The 25,226-nt window shown below is 48.5% G+C and overlaps 1 protein-coding gene across 5 annotated transcripts in view; it reads right to left on the reverse strand.

The window, feature by feature from the left end:
- SH3PXD2A (SH3 and PX domains 2A) overlaps positions 1 to 25,226 on the reverse strand; it is a 235,288-nt gene that overhangs the window by 160,578 nt on the left and 49,484 nt on the right. For 4 of the 5 annotated variants that reach the window (XM_025467099.3, XM_025467100.3, XM_025467098.3 and 1 more), the window contains exon 2: positions 20,562 to 20,642. In XM_025467099.3, coding sequence (XP_025322884.1) covers positions 20,562 to 20,642 — 81 coding nt within the window. Of the gene's footprint in view, positions 1 to 10,935; positions 11,198 to 20,561; positions 20,643 to 25,226 lie in introns of those variants that run through there. The other variant, XM_035707649.2, reaches the window with a different exon arrangement.

Here is a 25,226-nt window from a genome sequence, read left to right on the forward strand (position 1 = left end):
ACCTCATCTCAACTAATGACATTTGCAGCAACCTATTTCCAGGTAAGGCCGCATTTGAGGTCCTGAGGATCAGGACTAAAACATGAATTCGGGGGGATACATAAGACTTCATCCTCTAACACCAACACACACTGAAACAATAGATAATAATTGAAAGACAAAAGTGTTTGCCGCCCCCCCCCCCCGCCCCCGGCAAATCTTCCTGAATTCACAGGGGATACCTACACAACATTTTGGAAAATGTGAATAATAATAACAAATGGCACAGAGCTAGTCAGATTTGGATTCCAATCGGTTTCCTCATCTGTAAAATGAGGACAGTAACAGAACCTGCCTGACACAGCAGGCAAGAAGAGACAAGGTGTGTAAAGCACTTGTCACAGAGTCTGGCACCCAAACACATTAGCTGTTATTTTCACTCTCCTCGTGACACCAGTCTGGGTCCCCAGCGCCAGGAAAAGCTACAGCCCTTAGTGTTGGGGAGGCAGAGGGAGAGCATGGGGATGGACAGGCCTGGTTATGAACATCTAGGGGCCCCAGGGGAGCTGTCCAGCTGGTGTGCGTGGGCTAGGTTTGGGAAGGAGGCCTCCAGCTTTTCCAGCAGCTCATCAGGTGCGTGGGCGCTGCCTGGGACATGTTTGACATTAATGTGGTGGGGTCTGGGCTGATAGCCCAACCCCCGCAGCAGGATGCAGAATGAAGAAAGCAAAATGTACAGGACAGAACAATCCCGGGGAAACCTCTTCAAGTCTAGAAGGTGTCCAAACTGGTGGCTACTCAGTCTCCCCCTGAAACTACCCAGTGGGATCATCCCACACACCTACCTCCCCCGACACACAATGCTGACCCACAGTCTTGGGAAAAAGAGCACTGGATGGGAGTCAAGAGATGAGGGTTCCAGTTCCAGCCTGCTGAGGCTTGTGGGTGACTACGGCAGTTAAGTAGAAATACCTGCCCTGTCCCATAGGTGTTGTGAAGATCCAAAGAGAAGACACATGAGAAAGTGTGGCCCAATGCCAAACACAATTATTCCTACTTAACTTCTCTGAGTCTCAGTTTACTCATCTATGAAATAGGGTCAAGTCCATTTTTCTCCTCCTCTTGGGCCAAAGCAAAGTTGAACAGGGAAACTATATCTGCAAAGCACTTTAACATGTGCCAGGCATAGTGGAGACCCTCAGAAGCACTCACCTCTCTCAGTTCTGTTTGACCATTATTAATACTTTAGCCAGTGATGGAATGCTTGAGCTCTGAAGTCAGAATTTCAAATCATTCCTTCCAAGCTAGGTGATCTTGGCCAAGTTACTTAACTCCTCTGCGACACAATTCTCCCATCTGTAAATTGGAGGTGAGTGATAACAGCCACCTATGGTGGTATGTGGATTCAATGAGATAACAGATGAGCACAGTACTCAGTGCTCGGCTCACTGTAGGTGCTAGATGAATGGGGTCAATGGCTGAAAGAACTTCACAGGCTTCACTTAAGGCTCTTGTTCTTTGTCTCAATGTGAGATCACTTGGGCTCCCCTTGCCCAAGAGGGAAGAGGGTGATGGTAGGGCAGCTAATCACCTGGAAAGCTGGGGGCTGCCAGGGTGAGGTCAGAGACGCTGGATTCAGTCAGCTATGAGCCTGGTTTCAGGTAGGAGGGGCAGAGCTTCCCCTGGACTCAAGCCTGAGGTGTGGTTTCCTACTGCGGAACTGGAGCTCACCCCGGCCCCTCCCAACACCCACAGTGTGTCAGCCCCTGGCTGCTTGTTACTCCTTTTTCCTCTGGTCCCCAGGAAAGTGCATGGCTGGAGGAGCCAGGTGCTACAGCCAGGACAGGGAGTGCTGGGCAGTGTGAGGGGGTGGGGCTGGAGGGGTCATCTGAGACTGAGAGGAAGAGCTTGCACTTCCTCTTCCAGGCAAGAGGGAGCCCTGGAGGACGCTGAGCAGGAGTAACCCAGTGGAAGTGGGATTCTAGAAAGATAAATCTGGCCAATACATGTGATGGAGCAGTGGTGAAAGAGACATCTGTGTGGGGACAGACTGCCAAAGACATCTGCCTCCCCACAGAGGATGAGGCCAGCCTAAGAAGAGCCTGCCCACACTGGGGTGTGTGTATGTTTGTGCGTGTATGTCTGTGTTTTCCAGCAGGGTCCTGGCTGAGGTCACTCTGTTTCCTCCTGGGGTGGGGGTGGGATCTCTATCTATCCCTTGGCCTCATCAGAGACCCTCCTAAGGTTTCTAAGCCCCTCCCCTGGCCCCAAGCTGCCTGACACTCCCCTCCTCCATAACCACCTCCACAACCATGACAAAGAGTGAGAAGAAGGTGAAGAAGGAAGGCGAAAGAACACACTTCCACCTTCTGACTGACCTTCTTTCTGGCTGAACCACACACCCAACCCCAGTGTTTGTCAATTCTTTTTATCCTGATCATCCCTCTAGGTGGCCCAGAACTGTGATCCTCGAAGTGTCCTAGCCACCATGGGATCAAATTCTGACCAAAGTTTGGGGAAAAGACAGCATGTTCTTGGCAGAGATGAGACCAAGGCAGACCTTTGGCAGTCCCAGACCCAGGCTACTGTTCAAGGCAGTGAGATTCCAGAGCTGGTCCCCAACAGGCTCCCTAACATAACTCTCTCAGAGAGAAGACAAGTGGGATGCTTCTAATCGACAATCCAATGTCTTTCCCTTCCTCCATCCTCTTCTCCAAACTCTTCTTCCCCCATTGTGTTGGAATAAAAATGGGTCAGGCTATTTCCAGACCCACCCTCATCTTTCTCCACCCTCATAAAGTCTTGTGCAAAAGGGAAAAAACAAAAGAATGGGCTATAGAAGAAGGCTGGTGTCACTGGACAGAGTACAGCTCTTTCCTATGGCCTTGCCCTGGTCAATATGGAACCCTGGCTTCCCAATAGCTTGCCTCTCCTGTGCTTGGGAGTGCTGTTGATCAGCACCAGCATTGGTTGGGCCATCCTAAAACTCAGGAAGGGTGCTTAAAAGCTTCTTCAAAGGTACTGGAAGCCCCAGAAAGACCTTAGGCTGTCAGGCTGACCTGGCAAAAGCCAGGCAGGCCAAGGGAGTTCTGGCCAGGAGCACTCTACACCAGGTGACTTGGGCAGGCCTGCCCACACCTGCAACTATTTTCTTCCATTAGAAACTTCACAACATAAGAGACAGAAACATGTGAAACTCCTCTGAGGGTTCCAGTGAAGAGAGTGCTAAGTTGCACCATCTCCAATGCTGCTGTCATCTGCTCCCATCCAATGGTTTTATCTCTGGCTTCTTAACCTTTGTTGGCTCTCTGCCTCCCAGGAACACAAGCCTATTCATGACGTCTGCCCCAACTTGCCTCTCCAGTCACATGTCCTGCTACCTCTGCACATCCCCACACACTGCATGGCCTGCCTGCAATCTTCCCTGGATATAAGATGCAGGTCCCCATTCATGCTATTGTGTGCCTTTGCATAGAATTCCACACCCCATGTGAGCTCTTGCTGTCAATATCTCTGAGGCCTTTGCACAGGTTTATCTTTCATTTACTTTCTCCTCTACATTGCTTCTGTAGTTTAGTCATATTTTTAGAACTGTACTTACCGCTATAGTGCAATTATTTGTTTACACACATGCTGCCTTTCATAGGCTTGTACATTTCTTGTAAACAACATCTGTGCCTTGATATGCTCACTGTCCATCATAGCATCTGACTCATAGCTGGACTACAACTAGACTACATCTCCCAGCCTCCCTTGCTGGGAGGTACGGTCATGTGACTGAATTCTGACCAGTGGAATATGAACAGGGATGACATGTACCTCCTCCAGACAACCTATAAAATCTCCCTACAATCCTCCCTCTCCTGTTGACTGGATACAGAGATCCATGGGGATGGTGGGTGAAGTCCCCAAATGGAAGAGTTTGGGTCCCGGAATAACAACTTGGAGCGCAGCCCTCCATGAACCAGTTTGGATCTATGAGCAGGAAAAAATCCTCTATTATAATGAGTCACTGAGATTTGTTACACGGTATAAGCCTGTCCTGACTAATACAAGGAGCTCAGTCATGGTCTAGTGAACCAAATTGAAAGAGGGAAGACTTAATATAAAACATGCCCCTTCGCCCACCACCGATCCAATCAAGTCAAGCATCACATCCCCTACATGATTGAACTATACCCGAAGCCAAGCCGTCACCGTTCTTCCCCCTAACCTATCCACAAAATCACACATACAGCACTTAGAATGCTAAGTACTAAGGAAAGGTGGCCTAACGAGGGTGGGGATTGAGGAATTGCCAGATGACCTGTAAAAGTCACCACAGGTGAATGAGCCCCAACTTGAGATCCTTGTTCCCTAGGCTTGTAGAAGGCACACAGAGACACAGAGTTGTATTGCAGGGAGGGCCCTCCTCCCCACACAGGCATCTACACCCCTGCTCACAGGAACATTTCCAATGATGGGAACCCACCACCTCTGAGGCAGTCCACACCACCCTTGCCAGTTTCTGGGAAGTGCTAGAACAGCATTCCTCATACAGATCCCAAATTTACCAGGCCAAATTCCCATGCAGTCACAAAGCCTGGGACCAATTAGGGGAAAAATCACATTTGGACAAAAGGAAGAAAAAATAAGAGACGGATCTCAAATGTATCCTTCCAACACACTATGTCCTCACGATGCAAGGTGTGATCTGAGACTAATCTTATCATCATTTGAGAGTTTGGTGGAAATGCAAAAATTCAACCCCAGGGAGACCTACTGAATCAGAATCTGCATTTTGACAGCATCTAAGTAGTTTTTGCGCATACTAGCAGTGGAAAACTCTGGCTGTTCTTTGCTATAAGGGTTCCAGCTAATCTTTAGAGGTGTCCTCATGGCAAGTACAGCCTCTCCGTGAAGACAGACAAATAGGAGGAGGAACTGGAGCTAAATTGTAGAACTTGCCTTTAGAAGAGGGGGGGTGTAGGTCTGGCACCCCATTCCCTACACTCAGTACTAGCTCACCATGCATTCAGGTGTTCATTCAACAACAATTTCCTGAGCACTGCTATATGTCAGACACTGTTCTGGGCCCTGGGAAAACAAGCTAAGGAGCAGGCAAGATCCTGCTCCCCCAGAGCTCACACTCTAGTGGGGAAGAGATAGAAAGTGAGTAGACAAAGACTCAAACAAGATCATGACAGATTGTAATAAGTGTTGTGAAGACAATGAAATGTAACAATGTGACAGGGCTGGCAGGCTCTCTGAGGAAGTGGTCAAGGAAGGCCTTTCTAGGAGATGTCATGTGAATTGAAGCTAGAGTGCCCAGGAGTCAGCTGCTTGAAAATTTGGGGGAAGTTTCTAAGAAGAGGGAAAAGCCCTGAGGCAGCACTGTGCTTGGTGTCCCAGGAGCAAGTGGGTGAGTAGTGAGATAGAGTCAGCAAAGGAAGATGCAGGAGACAAATCTAGAAGAGCAGATAAGGGGCAGGAGGCCACCACCCAGGGCTTGGGGGCAGGGTAAGAAGTTGGGAGCTGATTCCCAAAAGAAAGGGAGACTTCCAGAAGGTTCTATTTTTTTTTTCTTCAAGAAGGTTCTAAACAGGGGTGTGATATGAACTGATTTGTTTTTTTTTAAGATTTTATTTATTTATTCATGAGAGACATACACACACACACAGAGAGAGAGAGAGGGGAACAGACAGAGGCAGAGGGAGAAGCAGGCTCCATGCAGGGAGCCCAACGTGGGACTCGATCCCTGGTCTCCAGGATCACACCCTGGGCTGAAGGAGGCACTAAACCACTGAGCCACCCGGGCTGCCCTGACTTATGTTTTTAAGGATCACCCTGGTTGGTAGAAAAACAGGAGTGAGAGTGGGGAGACTCCTGAGGAGGCCAGTTCAGTTGTCCAGGTGTCCTGGACAAAGGTGACAGGACTAGACCAGCATCGGGACACAGGAGATGGAGAGGAAGGAGGCAGAGCCTGGCTGCATTTTGAGGGAGGTCAAATGGAACGTATTGACTTACTATTGGGTTGGATATAGGACATGACTGGCCAGGTCTTGGGTGATCCCAACTGGGTTTGAATCCTTTTCGCACTTTAGGCACTCCTAATAGCTGACCCAGGCAGTCCAAGTACCCTGACTTTGCCTCATGGCCACAAGGGCTGACACTGCATCCTCTCTCCTGAGAGCTTCCTCCTTGGTCACTGAGATTGGCCCTTCAGCCCACAGGAGTCTTTTCTTGGAACTTCTCTTTAGGACAAGAGCTTCCTGGCGTCCCTTCACATTTGCGGAAGGTGAAGGGAAGGTGGTGTGCAGATGGAAAAAGAAAAATCCCCAAAGCAAAAATGAAAATTCAGGCACAGTTGCCAGGGGGACCCTGATAAAGCAGCCCAGGTGGTGAGGCAAGCCATCAGAGGGGCCTCGGGCTTCCCAGGCTCCGGGGCCAGCACTGCTTAATCAGGCTTTCCTGTGGGGAGAGCACTACTTCTGCCAGGGAACTGGGAAACACAAGAGGAAAAAGTCCCCTGGCAGAGCACGGTGCCCTCCAGCCCTGGTGCCTAGACGGCAGCCCACTGCTGACCTAAGTGATGCCTTCCTCCCAGAGACCTCATAAATGTGGCAGCTGTCCACCCAGCACAGGTGCAGAAAGAGAAGGAGATGCAAAGAGAGCAGGGGCTGGCTGCTTGAGGACTGTCAGGCGCCTGTGTGCAGGCCTACCTCCCTTTCCAATTCTCCCTCCACAGAAGCAGGAATCTCCCTGACCTTCACGTGTGCCCGAGACAGTCCTGCCTCCACACTTTTGCTCATGCTCATCTCCCTGCCCGCACTACCTTCTCAGTTGACCTAAAGCCCGCCTTTCTCCTGGACCCACTTAAGTAGAACCCAAGGCCAGAGGAAGGGAATCTAGCAATTTCCAGACACCTCCTCAATCTGCACCACTGTCTGTCTTTCTTTTAGAAACTATCTGAGGTCAAGTATACCTCAATAAAAAAAAAGTATCAGGCAAATGTGGCAAAACTGGAACATTTGTTAGATTTGGCAGGTAGGCCCACTGATATTTTCTGTAGGATTAAACCATTTCGTAACTAAAAATAAACAACAGAATAGAAAAGCTGACTGGCTGCAATGCAGAGAAGCAGCTGGAAGGGCCCAGCTGGAGCACTGAGAGTCCCGGTAAGAATGCCATGGATGCAGCTGAGGAATAAGGAGGGTTTGGCTGAGGGGCCAAGAGACAGTGCGGGGGGGGGGGGGGGGGGGGGGGGGGGATGGGGGGAGGTGGGGCGGAAAAAGAGAGGAGGAAGAAGGAAGGAGAGGGATGTGGGGGGGAGGAGAATGTGGCGAGGGGTCTAGGTAGGAGCTGGAGTTGGTACTTGCGGAGGGGCAAGCATATGCATGACTTATAAGTGGAGATGCCTTGCAGGGCAGCCAATGGGTCAGCTCATGGACAGCCCCACCCTGAACCCAGTGACTTGCCCGTAACAGGTGCTCATCCTCTAACCACCCGTAGGTGATGACAGAGACTCGGACCAGAGGACAGCCCCTTTCTGAGAGAAGATGCCCAAAGGAGAGCAGAACCCTGCCCCAAGCCTATGCCAATGCTCTCCCTTACCCAGATCACCTACAGCTGGTGAGCTATTTTGGGGACCAGCTTGACCCTACAAGGGCTGCTCCCTATCCTGCCCAGCTATTTCTAGCAGGGACAGGTTTGGGGCAGGTGTGGCCTTAGAGGAACAGGTAGCATGGAGTGGGGAGGGATTAGGTGATGGAACAGATAGATCAGACCCAGGGGATCCTCTGTTCAGCCAGGGAAGGGGAAGAGCCAGCCTCAGGTCCTTGTCTGCCATGTCCCCAGCTCTACCCACGGGGACCCAGGGCGCCACTCTCTAGAGCAGCCTGGGTGGGGGCTGAGAGCATTGCCAGCACCCTCACAGCCAATGGGACCTAGGCACAGCCGGCCCAGGGAAGGGGGACTGCAGTCATGTCTTTTCTGGGAAGGGAAGAGCCAAAGGCTGGCCATCAGAGGTGCCTTGTGGAGATAGGGCAGCCTCCCACCAGGGTGCTAAGACTGTTGCCTAATTCCAAAAGGAATGACTGGGGAAAGGTTAACTATGAGGCCAAGGCCAAATACTCCCCTGACAAGGGGAAGCAGCCTCCCTCCCCCCCACAGGCTTTGACCTCCAAGGTTGCAGACTTGTCAGGCCTCTGGCTTATTAGGTCAGTGACCCCTATACAGACCAGGGTCCTGTCCTGCCCTGCCCTTCTCCCAGAATCCTGCTCAGAATGTGACGGCAATGTGGTGGGGGAGAGAGACCCTGACTGACAAAGACATACCAGAGTGAGAGAAAGAAAATGCCGCCAGAGAAGAGTCTTGGGAAGGCTCAGACTCAGGAACCCTCAGAGAGACAGAGATAAAGAGAGAAACCAGAAAAAGAGGGAGATGTAGGGGATCCCTGGGTGGCTCAGTGGTTTAGCGCCTGCCTTTGCCTTCGGCTCAGGGCATGATTCTGGAGTCCCGGGATCAAGTCCCACATCAGGCTCCCTGCATGGAGCCTGCTTCTCCCTCTGCCTGTGTCTCTGCCTCTCTCTGTCTCTGTATCTTTCATGAATAAATAAATAAAATCTTTAAAAAAAATAAAATAAAATCTAAAAAAAAAGAAAAAAAAAGACATCCATTAAAAAAAAAAAAAAAAAAGAGGGAGATGGAGAGAGAACACCACAGGAAGAATCCAAGACTCAAAAGAAGAACAAAGGAAATGAGCAAATGCACAGAAACTGACAATTTTTTTTTTCCCTCTCTGCTCAGCCTAAAGCCTTCCTCCCCAGCTTGGGCACAGGGTCAGGGCAGCAACCCCTCCAGCAGGCAGCCTGACCCCGTCTGCTCTGTAGCCAAAAGCCTTCCTGACAAGGGCGGGAGAGGACCAGTCTCCTCTCTGAGGTGCCAAGGGCTCCCAAGGGGGCTCTGCAGTGCTCTGGCCTACAGAGGGGCCACATCTAAGTTACACGTGACAATGGACAGAGGGGATTCAGCATGTGGATTCCAAAACCAGACTGCCCAGTCTAAATCCTGGTTCGCCCACTTGCAGGGAGGGTGGCTCTGCAACTCTACCCTCCACTGCCTTGGTTCTCGACTACATAGCCAAGAAACCTATGCTGCACCAAAAAACATACACACTGATGGAGAGAATCTCAGTTTTGAGTCCTCCTACATTTGGTAGATGTCTTGGCCTGTCTCCCCTGTCTCGGTCCCTGCCCCACTGCACTGTAGGATGGAAGAAGTAGGCATGGCCCAGCACCACAACAGGCACACACAGTTTCCCTTCACTTTCCCACTGGTGGGGGGTCCTCCTCGAGAGGTTCCAAAATGAAGAGTGGAGCCCATCTCCTTGAGGAGCCAGACAGGCTGGCCTTCATCGGAGATGCCTTCAGGAGACCAGCCGGCACTGTCTCAGTAGGAAGAATGGCTGCTTGTCACATGCCAGAACCACCCTCTCTGCAAGCATCTCAACTCCAGCCCATACAGCAGCCTCCTTTTTCCTGTTTGGTTTTTTTTCCCCCTGAGGGTATATCTGAATGTGGTCTATTTAGCCCTAGGGACACCACTGTGCCTGCCCATTCCCAGCCTCCTCCCCACCCTGCTGCCAGCACTGAGTTCAGACTCCAGTGTGGCTGAACTGGCCACTGTGTTCTAGTGGGCACCAACTAAATGCTCCCTAATTAGCAGATGGAGCCAAACCCTGGTTGGCATTTAGGGCCATTGACTGGCCAGTTCTGCAACATTCATTTACCTCAGCTTAGGGGTGCCCAGGACCTTTCCATGGCTGGGAAAATGTTCCCCTCATCCAAATTGGACAGACATGGTGTCCACAGAGCCCCTGCCCTCCTCCCGAGGGGCCACAGGCAACATCAAGCATGACTACCAGCCTGACAATTCTCTGTATCTGCCCTGGGCTCAGTGGGGAAGGCTTCCTGGGCCTTATCTCCCAGAAATCTCACAACTCTGAGGCTGCTTCTGTCCTGAGAGCCATTCCATAGCTGTTGGAGGCCAGGTAACTTTTTGGGGTCACCCAGCTGGTGGGACCCATGTACACACCCTTGTTGGTCTGTCTGATAACAAAGCCTAAGCTTTCCATCAAGCAAGAAACTGCCGCACTCAGAGAGCCAGGAATTTGGCATCAAGAATCCCACAACCTCTTTTGGAGAGCCTGAATTCACCCCACTGTGGGGGTCTCTGAGGAACCTAAGACCCTTCTTCCTTGGCTCCAGCTAAATCGAGGATATAAAGGAAACAAGAGTCTATCCTCCAACAACTCTTAGAACAGCCTGGTCTGAGGGAACATCCTTGAGATGTACGAATCACAGCACCTAAAATCACATGGGGGCTAAGGTCCAGCCAGGGTGGTGAGGAGTTTATGAGGGGTCACTACAGCTGGCACTCTGGGTCACCCAGCTGGTGGCAGTTCACTTTCTGGGCAGGGAGGTAAAGAACAAACAGTCTTCTCGTCTTCCCTCGAGCCCATAACTCAAGCTCCCACAGCTCACCCTGGCTGTCCCACATGTCTAGTTTCACATGAGTCAAAAGCAAAACCAACTGTTACCATGGGATGAAGGGGTTTAAGTATGCCAGGATCTCCAGGCCCAGAGCCGGGAGCTGCCTTGACAAGCCAGCCAGGATGCCCACGGGGTGCGGGCCTGATGGCAGTGGTCTACCCTTTGGGTTGCTCACTCATTCTGCACCTTCTGCCCTGCCCTGATTCTTCCACCAGCTGGTGGCTCAGGTTTAGGCCAAGGCTGTGGGCCTGGCTTTTCTGCCCAGGACGACCCCAACTTTCTCCTGCGAGGTCCCCAGTACTAAGTACTCCTCCAAAGGTGCCAGGATTCACTTGAAGTTCTCTCCTGAGGGAAGGGAGTGCCCTGGTCATAGCTGAAGGCTTCAGAGAGCATACACACACATACACACTCACACAACACTCACCTGGCCACCACCAAAGATCTTCCATCCCTTCATTCTCCAGTTTGGAGGGGGACGCTGTCCCCCACTCACTGTCCAGCCAACTTTCCTGTTGCTCATCCAAAGTGGGTAGCTGGGGGCCCGGTGGGGAAGAGATTTTTCTAGGTCAGACCTTTGGGCCTGAGGCCAGAGGAGGCAGGAGGTGACAAGCAGCAACCACACTCCAGGCCTCCCTGATGTACCACCCGAACACACCCTGACATGACACCTGATGCCGGGAAAACAGGGTGTACAGCTCCAAGCAGTCACGCAGGTGGTGTGGCCTGACTCAGATGCTGCCTCTGGCAGAGCTGAGGTTTATTACCCAAGAGAGGTGGGCGGAGGTGGGCAGGACATATGGGTTGAGCTCCAGGAAGCAGCCGATCCTGTGAAGGACCTGCTGTCTGACCTCTCTGGGAGCTTGAGAGAAGTCTTCCACTCTTCTCATGGGCTTCTTCTCCCTGGGGAGGGTGAATAACTCCTCTCCCACCAGGAGCTTTCTCAGTGATGCAACAGGGTGCTCTTATCCTCCTCAGCCAAAAACTGAAAGAGGACTTCTGGATGGGAAGCCAGAATTCCAGACTCATATGAACTAGAGGCTAGGGTGCCTGAGTCCTAGTCCTGCTGTCACTCAATGGCCTTGTAATTTGGACAAGTCACTTCCCCTGCTGCAGCCTCACTTCTTTATCGGTCAAGCAAAAGGAAAAAGACTACATCAGAGGGTAACCAAGAATTTTCACTCAAGGTGCCTTTGCCAATTGACAGGTAGTCTCTCTCTGAAGGTATTTGGTTTCGTTTTTTTAGAAGGATTCTGAGACCATGTCTGAGCTCATGATCGATGAATGTCTGCCATAGATGTGGGATGGGAACATGCCATGATCAGTTAATGATGTCTGTTGTGGGCATGAGGCTGGAAAGTGGCAGTGTGACCTCTAGATATGTATTGTCCTGGTAGGGGATCTCTAAGGGCCTTCTGGTTATAAAACTCACAATTCCACCCAGCAGGCATGGTTAACACTGGTTGGCAAGCACGTACTTCTTGTATTGTGATATTGGCACACTGTGGAGTTCTCTCCTTGAAAGACACATTTTCATCAGCCCTGTAGGACTGTTGCTAGAAGAGCAGGTGGCCTCCTGAACTGTCTCCATCCATCCGTATTCACAAGACTTCACCCAGAAGGTTACACACAAGGAAATAATGCCAAGATTTAATATCCAGAGGACATTCTAGCTTTTCTTACAATTTTTCCCATGTCTACAAAGGAGCTTCCTCACCCTGTGAAAATCCCACCCCAGCACAGGGAGGGAATGAACAATTAGCAATGGGCAGAGATGGCTCCCGGCCTTGTGGTGCAGTCACAAGTGAGGGTCTCATCTGAGAGGGCCTGTGTCCCTTGAACTCCCTGGGAGGCATGTGCCTGGGTCACCTATAGACCATTTGCTAAGAACACCCTTTGCAAATACACACAGGTACCAAAGAAGGTGCTCACAGATGGAGTTTACTTATCTGTATAGGAAAAGATTAGTTTCCCAGGGACACCTGCAGCACAGTGAGTATCCCACAACTTTGGGCAGCTTCAGAGAGTCAGAGGAGTTCCTCTCCTTCTCTTTGTATCTTTAGGCTTTACTTGGCTGGAAAGTTCTGATGGCAGGCTCCACTAGAGCCCAAGCTCTTTCCTCTTACTTCCCTTTATACACCATTGTGTGAGGCTGTCCCCCTCTGTACTCTGCCCCAAGTCCACCACCATTACCCCACCCCCCTCTCCATCTATTCTGGACCTGGGAGGCATACAGGGTTATTTCTGAAACCACAGGATTAGGGAAGCTGCACAAGAAGGGGTCACTAGTGGGGTACCAAGGAAGCCCAGGATTCATTCCATCCTGAGCTGGCCTGGAAGTAACATTTCACCAAGCCTTCCTCTCCCAACCTTCCCTGGAGAACAGATACCCTTAGCACTCCCTCATCCCCACCCCCACCAACAGTAGAGCCTGGCAGAGGAGAAACCAGGAGTGAGAGGAAGCTGGAGTTCACCCTCAGGCCACAGGGGCAAGATGAAAGGCAGTAGTTAAAGCAGGAGCCAGCTCCCTGAGGGGAGGGAAGCCAGCCATGGAATTCCCAAGAGCTACTGGAATCCCCAGAGGGCTCCCCCGGATTCCCCATGTGCTACATCAGGAATCTAAAAGATGCCTCCTTCCAAGAGCAAGGAAAAAGAGCGACTAATAATTATTTATTTTCCTAACAGTGTTTTGGGGAGGGAGGTACTTTGGTAATCGCTTTTTAGAGGTGGAGAGCTTAATCTAGGAAACCCTTAACACTGCCACCTGCCTGGAGGCAGGCTGAGCTAGGGATGACTGTGATGACTGTGAGGCCTATTATCAGTGGGACACAGGAAGAAGCTTCCACCTGCATGGGGAGTGGGCTTCTCCAGCTATTTCCTGAGTTAATGTTCCTGTGGCCCTACCTGCTGAGCTTTCAGGTTCTCTGTCCAGAGTGTCCAGGCTGGTCATTACTCTGTGGGCTTTCTTTACATGACTTATTTCATTCTTAGTAGTACCCCATGAGGCAGGTATTTGCATTACCCTCACTATACAGATGAGAAAACCAACGTGCAGAGAGGTTAAAGAACTCACCTAAAGGTTATATTCAGTTAGTAAGGGCTGGAGCTGGCCTTGGACCCCAATAATACTGGCTATGGAGGACCTGCCCTGCACCCAGGACCCTGCAGCTCTGAGTGTGTTTTGAGCAATATTTGAATACAAGATTCCAGTTTGACAAGATAATTTGAACTGGTCTCTGGGGTTTGTTGTAATGGGTTCTAACCAGTTACATTCCATAGGAATGATTTAGAATGATGGTTCAGGAAGTATGAGGTAATGTGATTTTAACAATTATTGTCATTTTCTTTCTTTTGTTAGATATGCTCTTCCTGTCTAATTTTTTTACTTGTGTGTTTTCTGTCCCATTATACTATAATGACCATGAGACATATACTTTATTTTAGACCTCCCACTCTTCCCACCTTCTCCCATAGGCATCTTTTTAATTATTAAATATTAACATTGTGGGATGCCTGGGTGGCTCAGCGGTTGAGCATCTCCCTTCAGCTTAGGGCGTGATTCTAGGTCCTGGGATTGAGTCCGCCATCGGGCTCCTAGTGGGTAGCCTGCTTCTCCTTCTGCCTATGTCTCTGCCTCTCTCTCTCTGTTTCTCTCATGAAATAAAATCTTTTTTTAAAAAATTAACATTGTAAATAATACATGAATACATTCTCCTTTTTAAAAAAGGTAAAACATTAAAAATAAGGGTAAGTTTTCCCTTTGACCAAGATCCTCTTCTCATTGATGTCCCCAATCATCTTCCAGAGATAACTTTATTACCAATTGGAAGTGCATCCTTCCAGATCTTTAAAGAATATTTATATACTTAGGCTGTATATGTCCTTGCAAAAGCACATCTTGCTGTTATTTTTGCAAAAATGCCAGATTGTTTGAAATCCGCAGTGGTCATTCATTAAAAATTAATGTTTCTTGGAGATCTATCCATGGAATTGAGATCAATCTTGTTTGTTTTGACCGTTGTACAAAGTGCTATGAGAATACCACCATTTACTTAGCGACCCTCTGTGAATGGTCACGGTGTTTCCCATTGTTGCCATGGCAAACAACGTGAGGTTCTCTGTACATTCCTGGGACTGGAGACTGACCTCAGTCAAGACCAATGTTCTCTGTCCAGGGTATGTGAGCAATCACAATGATCCACAGCTCACCGCATTGCTGGAGCTTGCACTGCCATGCCCAGCACTGGAACTCTCTACAATCCTTGGAACAAAACTGTTCTTAGAACTTGGCAAGTTACTTCCCCAGGCTTTGCCCCGCCGCTTTTACTCTAGGGTCAAAGACTTCAAACAACACAGAGATTGCCTTGATGATTAAAAGAGACTGCAGAAGAGCTACTTCTCCCTTCCCCTTTTCTGCTGTCAGGTTGGCCCCTGGTGCACATCAAGATCTCCTACCCCTACTCCGTCCCTCCAGTCTGACCTCAGCTGAGGTCTGCTCTGAACATCAAACCAAACTACAGCAAAGCTTTGGACTACACTAAACAAAGCTGAACAAAACAAAAACTAAACCACATTATCAGTGTAATAAGTAGAAAGATGAACACAGATGTTTACCTGCCAAGTGAGGGGAATAGAATAGAATTCTTATCCTTCTAAAAATGCAGTGATCCTGTAATGCTCTACAGATGACTTCAGAATACGCCCCCACATGCATACACACCCGTCCCAAGGCCAGTAATGAATGATGCAGGGATTATAGTCTTGTTCATCCATGTGAGCCCGGCTATTTGAAAGCTAGAAAGTGAGTACAACTCTAGGTGGGGTAGGTGGGTGGAAAGTCTAGAGAGATGAATAAGGAAGAGAGATTAAACCTCTTCAAAACAAGCTAAATCCTTTAGAGCACATGAGCAATCCTGAACAACCTTCTTAACTCCATCTTGCAAGCAGTGTGGGGGAAGCCTAAGGGCCTCTCCTGGCTCTCTTCAAATATTGACCCTCTGCGCTCACTGGCCGGAGTTCAGACTAAAAGGCCAGCAGCAGCATAGAGCCAATGTTTGCAGAGCAATTACTGCAGCCCACTGCCTTGTAGGTCAGATTGTGAAACAACCTTCGGTGGAGCCGGACCTTCAGAGAGCCTTCCGGTCCTTCCCCGGTGGGTGCTACTTAACAGTGAAGGAGCTGTGCAAGGACATTTACAGAGGCTGGAAAGGTGGTCCAGTGCCAGAGAGAAGCCAACTTAAGAGCATCTGTGGCCCTTCACCGTCCTCCTTCTCCCCTTAACTGCACCTCCGAGTAATCCAAGTGCTTTATGGCCAAACAGGCCTCAACATCAGGCCTTGTCCCAGACAGCTCCCTCCAGGACAGGTCCCTTTCCTAGTCAGATAGGCTGAGTGGTGGATTATTTTTAGAAGAAATCAATTTCCACATGGAGACCAAGAGCCTCTCTTCTCCCTATTCCCAACTTAACATCTGAAATGCCCTTAGGAGCCCTCTCTGGCTACTGACCTGGTTTCCAGAAGTGTTTGGAATAGTTGTTGAATTGAATTGCTCTATTGATGGGTCAGATCATGGTGGTGCATAGTCTCCTTCTTCCTGTTGGGGCCCTAAAGATTTTCGAGGGCAACAGGGGAAGGCCTGGGAGGGTGGCAGAGCCACCCTCTGGGGTGGGCGTAAAGCCAGATCAAACCTGTTACGGGTCCCAGGTGGTCTAAAGCAGCACAGTCCAAAAAAAACTTCTGTCATGATAAAAAAGTTCTATATCTGCTCCATATGTAGCCACTAGACACTGTGGCTTACTGAGCACTTACAGTAGAGCAAGTATGACCAAGAAAGTAAATTAATTTCATTCTTAAAAATTAATTAATTTTTTTAAATTAATAATTTTTTAATGAATTTAAATGTCAATGTTAATAGCCACATGTAGCGAGCAGCGACCACAGTGAGCAGCACAGGTATAAAGCCTCTGTACCCGGGGCTTGCCAGTGGGCAGGAAGAGGGGCCACATTCAGGGCATAGCCCCTTGTGTGGAGGAGACAAAACCACTGGCTCTGAAGGCTGAAGGCAGACGATATGGGGAGAGAAAGGGGGTCTTATCCTGGTGTCCTTGGAAGGATTTCAGGGGGTATGAATGACCAAAAAGGTTACTGGAATTATCTATGTACACTCATGCATCTGTCTGGGGAGAGAGTCTTTTGCTTTATTAGAAGCATAAAAGAATCCCTGATCTCAAAAAGAAGAGAAAATAACTCCTTGATCTGTCAGATACAACTTCTTCAGAGAAGCCCGCTTTGATCCCAGAGTATAAGGTTTCTCTGCAGTATCTTTATGGTACTTTTCTTTGTAGCATTTGAAATAGTATATATATATATAATTTTTTTTTAACTAAAACCCATCTTATCTCACTAAGGGATAAGTCCCATAAATTAAGGAGTAACCAAATCTGCTTTGGCTCATTAATAAATCCCCAGAGCCTGGCATACTGCCTAGTACATAGAAGATAGGCACTTAGATTAGATAGATTGAGGGTGGGTAGGTGGATGGATGGATGGATAGATGGATGGATGGATGGACGGATGATGACAAATGGACAGAAGGAGGCAGGCATGCAGGTATAAATGAATAAACAAATTAACAAACAAATTAGGGACATACTTAGGCCAATAACTATAATTCTCAAAAAAACAACCAAAGATCCCCAAACTGGCATGGAGGTATGGGGCTATATCACTTTAGGCTACTGTCCCAATCAGAACCATACAGGTATCTTTTTTGTTCCCTCCTCCCAAGGGGAATGCTCTTTCCTTCCTCTCTATCCACAGCATTTTGCTTGTCCCTTAATCTAGCATTTATTTCATCTACAGCGGCCTTTGTTGCTTTAAAGTCTACTTCTCCCACCAGATTTCTAGAAGGAAGGGAACTTGTCCTTCTTAACTTAGCATTCCTTAGGCTGTGTCACTTATGTCCTGCAGAAGTGCAAAATGTGCTGGAGGCCAGTCTACTCTTACCCTGAGCCTGCCTGACTTATTTATCTTTATACTTCCACCCTCACTACTCACAGCAGGGTAAGACTGCCAGATTTAGCAACTGAAAATACAGGACACACAATAAAATGTGAATTTCAGATAAACAATGAATCACTTTTTTTAGTATAAGTATATCCTATGCAGTATTTGGAACACTTATTTTTTTTTTATTTTATTTTATTTTTTTTAAGATTTTATTTATTCATTCATGAGAGACACAGAGAGAAAGGGAGAGAGAGGCAGAGACATAGGCAGAGGGAGAAGCCTATCTATCCCGGATCTCCAGGATCAAGCCTAGGGCCGAAGGTGGCGCTAAACCGCTGAGCCACCCGGGCTGTCCCTGGAACACTTTTATAGTAAAAAATAATAATTATTATTATTTATCTGAAATTCAAAATTAATTGGACATCTCGTATTTTATCTGGTGATCCTACTCCAGGGCCTCAAAGGGAGCAGGTAGCCAGTAAGTAAAGAGTATGGGTGGCATGGGGGAGACAGGAGAATACCGAGATAAATGACCAGCTCTGTATATAGTCCTAAGGCTTCAGATAAGGGTAGAACAACAGGCAGTTACTGAGTTATCTGTGGGTTCTCTTCCCCAGTGCTATGCATGAGCTGGGGAAGAGACCCATTAATGCCATGGGTAACATCAAAGAGACACTGTCTCTCCTCCTTTCTGCTCCTGCCTCCCCCTACCTGCCACCTCCTCAGGGCCAATTGCCCTGGTACGTGCAATGGGATTGTCCATTCCCAAAGATCTCAGATAGATTTGCTCATTTAAACCTCACAACAACCCTACCGGGTGGGTACTATTTAAATCTTCATTCCACAGATGGGAAAACAGAACCTAGAGAAGTTAAGGACTGTTTCTAGAGTTACACAGAACCAGAGCCAGTAACCAGTCTTAGGCAATGTGTTCCCAGTGCCTAAGCTCTAAGCCACTCTCTCACACAGCTGCTCAGAAAGCCCAGTGGCGAAGGCACCAATGACCAGAGATAGGATTAGCAATGCTATTTCTTCTTCCTCTATAGGAGCTGCCATATTAAAATCAGCAACCTTGACAAATAAGAAAGGCTTTCCAAAATGAACACCACTAAAAGTCATCATGTCATGAGTTCTGTAAAATGGGTTTACAAAGATGCTATGCTTGGCTTAAAAGTTAAATTCCAAAGAATCATCCCAACCCCTTTCCAAACTGCATCTACAGGATGGCAATGACCCATGTAGATAGGCCTGGCCATGCTTACAGCTGGAGCCAGCACATGGCACAAGATGCTCCATGCTGTGTGTCCCAACACACAGGAAATAAGCCCTCCAGGCAAGAAAGAAGTAAGGGGAACAGCATTCCTTTCTTGTGAGGTTCTGTAACTAGAGAGGGGGTAAGAGAGCAGAACAGAAGGGGGGCGGAAGCTCTGATTTGAGAGTTTCCGCTGGCTCTCAGACCCTCTCTGGCTCATCAATGAGTCCTTTCAGGGTTCCGTCTCCCAAACTAACTTATCATTTCCTGTCCAGCACACTACATCCATTGACGGGGTATCAGCAAATCCCACCAGTTTATACCAGAAGGATCCAAGAAGATTGGACAGGAATGGGGGAGGTGAAGGGAGGAAGAGGCAGGAAGGTAAGGAGTGGATTTCCATCTCATACTGTTGGATTAAGATTAAGTAAATCCTTTTATTGTAATACAGGAAGCTGGCTCACCTTTGGCTCATCCCATAGGTAGAGTGATAAGGACAATGGGATAAAGTCAGGTACTTGGGGGCAAACATGCAGGCCTGGCCTCTCCAAGATGACTCACCACCAAAAGCCTGAAAATGAAGGAGTGAACCTTGGTTGTGAGGGTCAGGAGTGGGTGTCTTTTCTTTGTGTTTTTATTGGCCTACACCAGGCTTATAGCTCTAAGGAAGAATCTAGAACCTCTGTTTCCCCTTCCTGGTATTGGAAGGGCTGCTGTTCAACTCATGGTGATCCTGCTTTGTCTGGTGCCTGACTCTGATCCAGAGGCATAGGCCCCCTGCTGGTCATGTCTGTACTACATGACCCTCTACCCTGGGCCACACTGATTGGTCCAGAGAGGGCACCTGACCCAAATCAGGCCAATCCAAGTCTTCCCTGGGATTTTTCAACTTGAAGCTTGGATAGTCAGTCTCTCTGGTGTTGGGAAGCACAAGATATGAAATTTGGGAGCTGTTGAGAGCCAAGTTCCTCAGGGATCTGAGGACAGTGCCAGAGAGAAGCAGAGAGCAGACACAGAGAGAGAGAGAGACAGCAGCTGTGGTTTCAGATGTTTCTGGAGGAGAGTAACTCACTCTCCTTTTCACCATTTGGTCAACTGCATGGCTTTCCCTGGTATATCCTTCCAACCAAGTTTCCTATTTGTCTGAGCCAGTAGGAGTATAAAACTATCACTTGTAACCAAAAGAAGTCTAACCAAATTAGTTGGCAAAAAGAGAGGTGACTGCAAGAGAAGCTGTATGAACATGTCTGTGTATATTAGAGAGTTGCACACACCATGCAAGCGTACAAACAGGGCAGCAAGAGCCTCATTTGGCTAGACAGACACAGTGGTATGCCCAGTTTGTGTATGTAGCTCAAGAAACTGCTTATTTTCTGTTTCTGTCTCTCCTGTGTGTTTGCTTTTCTTTGCCTACAATGATGTGGTGGCTTGCGTCTCACCCTGGATGTTTATAGTTACATGTCTGCTCATGCACACAGCACCCACAGCCATTCTCTTGCCTCTCCACCCTGGTTTCCTACCCCCCCAGGCAAAGGAAGGGGACAAAGCTTGACTGTTAAAACCATCAGAGGAAGCCAACAAAACCCGGTGTCTGCTTGCAATATCCAAAACTGAGCCAAGCTCAGCTAGACAGGCGAGGTTTCCTCATTTGTCCCTCTGCTCTGACCTACTGCTGACCCTGAGAGCTCTGACAGGGGTTCTTCAGATGAGTGAGGACATGAGAGAGGCCAGCCCACCAGAGACTCAGGCTACTACAGGTGAAACTGGGTACCATCTGAACTCAGACCAACTTACCTGCAGGTCAAAGAACTTGCTGTACCTCCGGTAGATGGTCTGGGATGTGGAGTCGGACCAGGTCACGTTGATGATGTATACCTGTGGAGAAAAGGTAAGAGCAAATGAGTGGGTTACTAAGGCTGAGCTTCAAGCTGTACCAGGCACCATTTAACATGACTGTGGATGCCCGATGGCCAGGACCATTCTTACGTCTGTCCCCATGACCCAGCAGTGTCACATACCACTATACACATTTGGTTTTTTGTTTTTTTTTTTAATTTTTAAAAAATTTTTATTTATTTATGATAGTCACAGAGAGAGAGAGAGAGAGGCAGAGACACAGGCAGAGGGAGAAGCAGGCTCCATGCACCGGGAGCCCGATGTGGGATTCGATCCCGGGTCTCCAGGATCGCGCCCTGGGCCAAAGGCAGGTGCCACACCACTGCGCCACCCAGGGATCCCCACTATACACATTTGTATGTAGATGCTACACACATTTATTTAAATATCCAGTAAACTGCTAAGGATGATTATCTTAGAAAATCAGAATTACAAGTGGTTTTAATCTCCTTCTTTTCATTTATATGTATTTTATATAACAAACATAAACTGGGGTTCCACTAGTTCTCAAACTTTTAAGTGAATAAGATTCTATAAAAGGTCTTCCCAAATTGCAGATGCTGGGGCCCTACTCTCTGAAATTCTGCATAAGTAGATCTGGGGTTTCAGAACTCAAGCATCTACATTTTATTTCATTTTGTTTTATAAAGGCTTTTTCTTTAAGATTTTATTTATTTGAGAGACACAGAGAGAGTATGAGCAGGAGGAGAGGGGCATTGCAGGGAGGGAGAAGCAGACTACCCACTGAGCAATGAGCCCAACATGGGGCCCAATCCAGGACCCCAAGATCATGACCTGAGCCGAAGACAGACTAAGCCACCCGCATGCTTTTTAGCAGTTTTAGGTTCACAGCAAAATTGAACAGAAAGTACAGAGTTCCCATACACCCACTGCCCTCTCCCACTGCTTAAGTGGTACATTTATTAAAATGGGGCATCTATACTTTTAACAAATCACTTCTGCTATAGTTGATCCTCAGAACCCACTCTGTCAAGCACTTCAGATGACCATAAGCATTTCAGAGATGTGCAATTCATCCCAGTATTCTTACGTCTTAGCTCAGAGCCAGGCACAGAATGGATTGGGTGCTCAGAAAACATTTTACTGCACTGAACAATCAAACTGACCCTCTGGATGAGAGGTGGATTTGCAGGACAGATGTTAGTGTATGTAACATTTGTAAACTTGTCTGAAATGAAGGTATTTCCAGGACCCCATTCCTAATGTCACCTTCACTTGGTACTCAGGCTCTCTAAGGCTGGTGCCTCAACCCAATCTGGAAGGCTCTCTGGACCAGGAGATGGGCAGGCCTGTTGGATGGAGGAGAAAGTCCCCTGCCCCACAATCTGGCCTACTGTCCCTATCATTTCTGTCTCTTGTACCTGAACACACACCAAAGACACAGTGAGAGGGAGGGGTCCCCTCAATGCTCTCAGGGCTATTCTGCTGAACTTCCCCTCTGGTGCCTCCTGTGACATCTCTGAGGTTAAGGGACGGCACTGAGACACAGTGAGACCCCTACTTCAAAGAGACTGAGTGGCTGTATCCACAATTATGATTCCTTTGCTAGGGTGTCCATCAGAATCTGCTGGCAAAGGGCACCTGGGTGGCTCAGTCAGGTGCCTGCTTTTGGCTTAGATCATGATCCCAGGGTCCTGGAATGGAATCCTGCATTGGGTTCTCTGCTCAGCGGGGTGTTAGTTTCTCCCTTTCCTTCTGTCCCTCTCCCTGTAGCTCCATCATGCTCTCTCTCTCTCTCTCTCTCTCCCTCTCTCAAATGAATAAATACAATCTAAAAAAAAAAAAAAAAAGAGAGAGAGAGAGAGAGAAAAGAAAAGAAAACAAAAACAAACAAACAAAAAAAGAAATCTCCTGGCAAGCTTCATAAAAACTCAGATTCCAGGCACCTGTCTAGTAATTCTGATTCAGTAGATCTGTGGGGACTCCACCAGTGAGAACAAAGTGTCCAGTGAAGCCAGGGGTCTCAGCCCCTGTGAGAAGGAAGGAATGCTAGCAAAGAGCAGGAGCATTTAGATCCCTTGGCATCAGGGTAGCTGAATTCTCCAGATACCTGGAGCAGGGCTGTCTTAGTCTGTTCAGGCTGCTGTAACAAAATACCATCAGCTTAACCAACAGACATTTATTTCTCACAGTGATGGAGGCTGCAAATCCAAGATCAAGATTTCTGGTGAGAGCCTCTTCCTGACTCGCAGATGATCACCCTGTTGCTGTATTCTTATGTGATGCAGAGAAGGGGCTCTAGTCTCCTCCTCGTCTTCTAAGGGCACTCATCCCACTACTGGGGCTCTATCTTCATGGCTTCATCTAAACCTAGTCACCTCCCAAAGGCCCTACCTCAAATATCATGCTAGGGATTAGGGCTCCAATATATGAATTTGGGGGGAACACAGTCCACAGCAAGGGTTTTGCACATAGGGATACAGGGCTTTATGTCTGGCTACTCAGTTAACCTCTAAGCAAATGAGCTCTGAATCTTCAATCCCCTCTCCCCCACCCGAGCCCCATCACAGAGGTCACCTCGCTCTGGGCAATGTTCATTCTGAATAGAAACCAAGGAGAGGGCCATAAAACAAAGCAAACAGTGAGGGTTGCCACCCTGACATGAGGTACTGATGACATGTTTTATGTGATCCTGATAAGAAAGAACACAAAGCGAAAGGCCATCCCTATGTTCACAAACTCAAAATAAACTACTATTATAATAGATAGGGATATAAACATATATCTCATACGATAAAAGGTAGAAATCATTTAGATAATGGCCACTTCGTGCCAGCACAGTGTAAAGCACTCATAGCATTTACTCATTTAATCTGTGATGTAGCTGCCATTATTATCTCCATTCTATACAGGAGAAAGTTGAGGTTCAGAGAAGCTAAGTAACTTGCCTAAGGTCACACAGCTAGTAAAATATAGAGCAAAGGATTTGAACCCAGGTCCGGCTGAGCCCAAACACCATGCTCTTCATCACACTGGACTAGCTTCCTATATGTAAATTTCAGAGTGTGGATATTTAAATCAAAATACTTAATCAGGACTGAAAGACATCCTTTTTAAAAAATATATTTTATTTATTTATTCATTAGAGACACAGAGAGTGAGGCAGAAACATAGGCAAGAGGGAGAAGCAGGCTCCTTGTGGAGAGCCTGATGTGGGACTCGATCCCAGGACCCCAGGATCACACCCTGAGCTGAAGGCAGACGCTCAACCACTGAGCCACCCAGGTGCCCCTTTCTTAACAAATCTTTGGGTGGCCTAAAAGTCTGTTGTACCCCTTGCATAGGGGATAAGCCTAGCGGAACATGGGGGAGTCACATCAATTATGAGAGCAAGAAGAGACAGAACTTAGGGCCCAGACAGAAGTCAGTGGTCAGGAATGCTACAAAACCAGACAAATGCAGAGGGAACCCTCACACACAAGTGGCTTCATTGACTGTGGCCAGATGCTCTGGCGTTTTCACTGGGGTTATGACCTACCCCATTCCCCCTGCTGACTCTTGGCTCCTTGACCCCCAAATCCTGCCAGCTACATCTACCCTTCACACAGGTCCCGGGAAGGGAGCAGATGCTATACATGGCCAGGTGCTACCTTCCTGACCTCTGCCTGGGCAGACACACTATAAGGAGGTCCCAAATGGCAGTGCCCTCCCAGGAGAGAGCCTGCAGACCATTAGACAGCAGCCTTTCTCCCTGGCCAACCAAGCAGGGCCTGGAGTAAGGGCTTAACTGGGGCTTACCATGACCCATGCTTCATCTTCTTCAGTAATTAGGGGCTTCCCTTCACCTCCCAGGGAGAATTAATTATAGACTCCCAGCCTCTGGCAGCTGGGAGGCCTCTCCTTCTGCAGAGGAGGAAACTCAGACCCAGGATGGTGATTTGCTAAGGAAGAAGTACATGCTCTAGAGTCAGTCACACCTAGGTTTCACTCTCAGGGCCATCCCTATTGGCTGTGAGACCTTGGCCCAGACTCTCAGACCCTCAGGCTCCTCTTCTATTCGATGGGCACAAGTTTTGGGGCTGCCGGGCCTGCCCCACTATGCTGGCTACCATGGCAAGTGTGCTCACCCTGTTAGTGTCAGAGCTGAGACAGGAGCCCAGATCTTGAAATTCCCAGGCTAGGGCTACCCAGTGCACCACCAGAGCACCCCTCCCCTCTGTACCACCCCCCCACCCCCCCACCCCACCCCCGTCACCCTCCAAATAGTCTTTTCCCTTCCTAGAGAACTATCTCTTTATCTAAACCTTGATCTGAACCCACACCAAAGACAAGCCTCTGGAGAAAAGCCAGAGGGCAGGGCTGCAGAAGTTGTCCCTGTGATCCTTGCTGGCCATAGCCACCAGGCTGCAATACACTGTGCTTCCCCTCAAAACACATTTCTTTCCTTTTTGGGTGAACGATTACTCTTGATAACATCTTGTACCCCACTTCCCACCCCATGAGCAAGCATGAGGCAACTCAGGTGCAGCAGTGTGGAAATGAACCCCATCCCGGGTTCTCCCAGACTTTTAGGATTTACCAGAGGCCCCCCAGCCTCCCTCC

Source organism: Canis lupus, chromosome 28, assembly GCF_003254725.2.
Source record: "Canis lupus dingo isolate Sandy chromosome 28, ASM325472v2, whole genome shotgun sequence".
NCBI classification, from domain to species: Eukaryota; Metazoa; Chordata; class Mammalia; order Carnivora; family Canidae; genus Canis; species Canis lupus.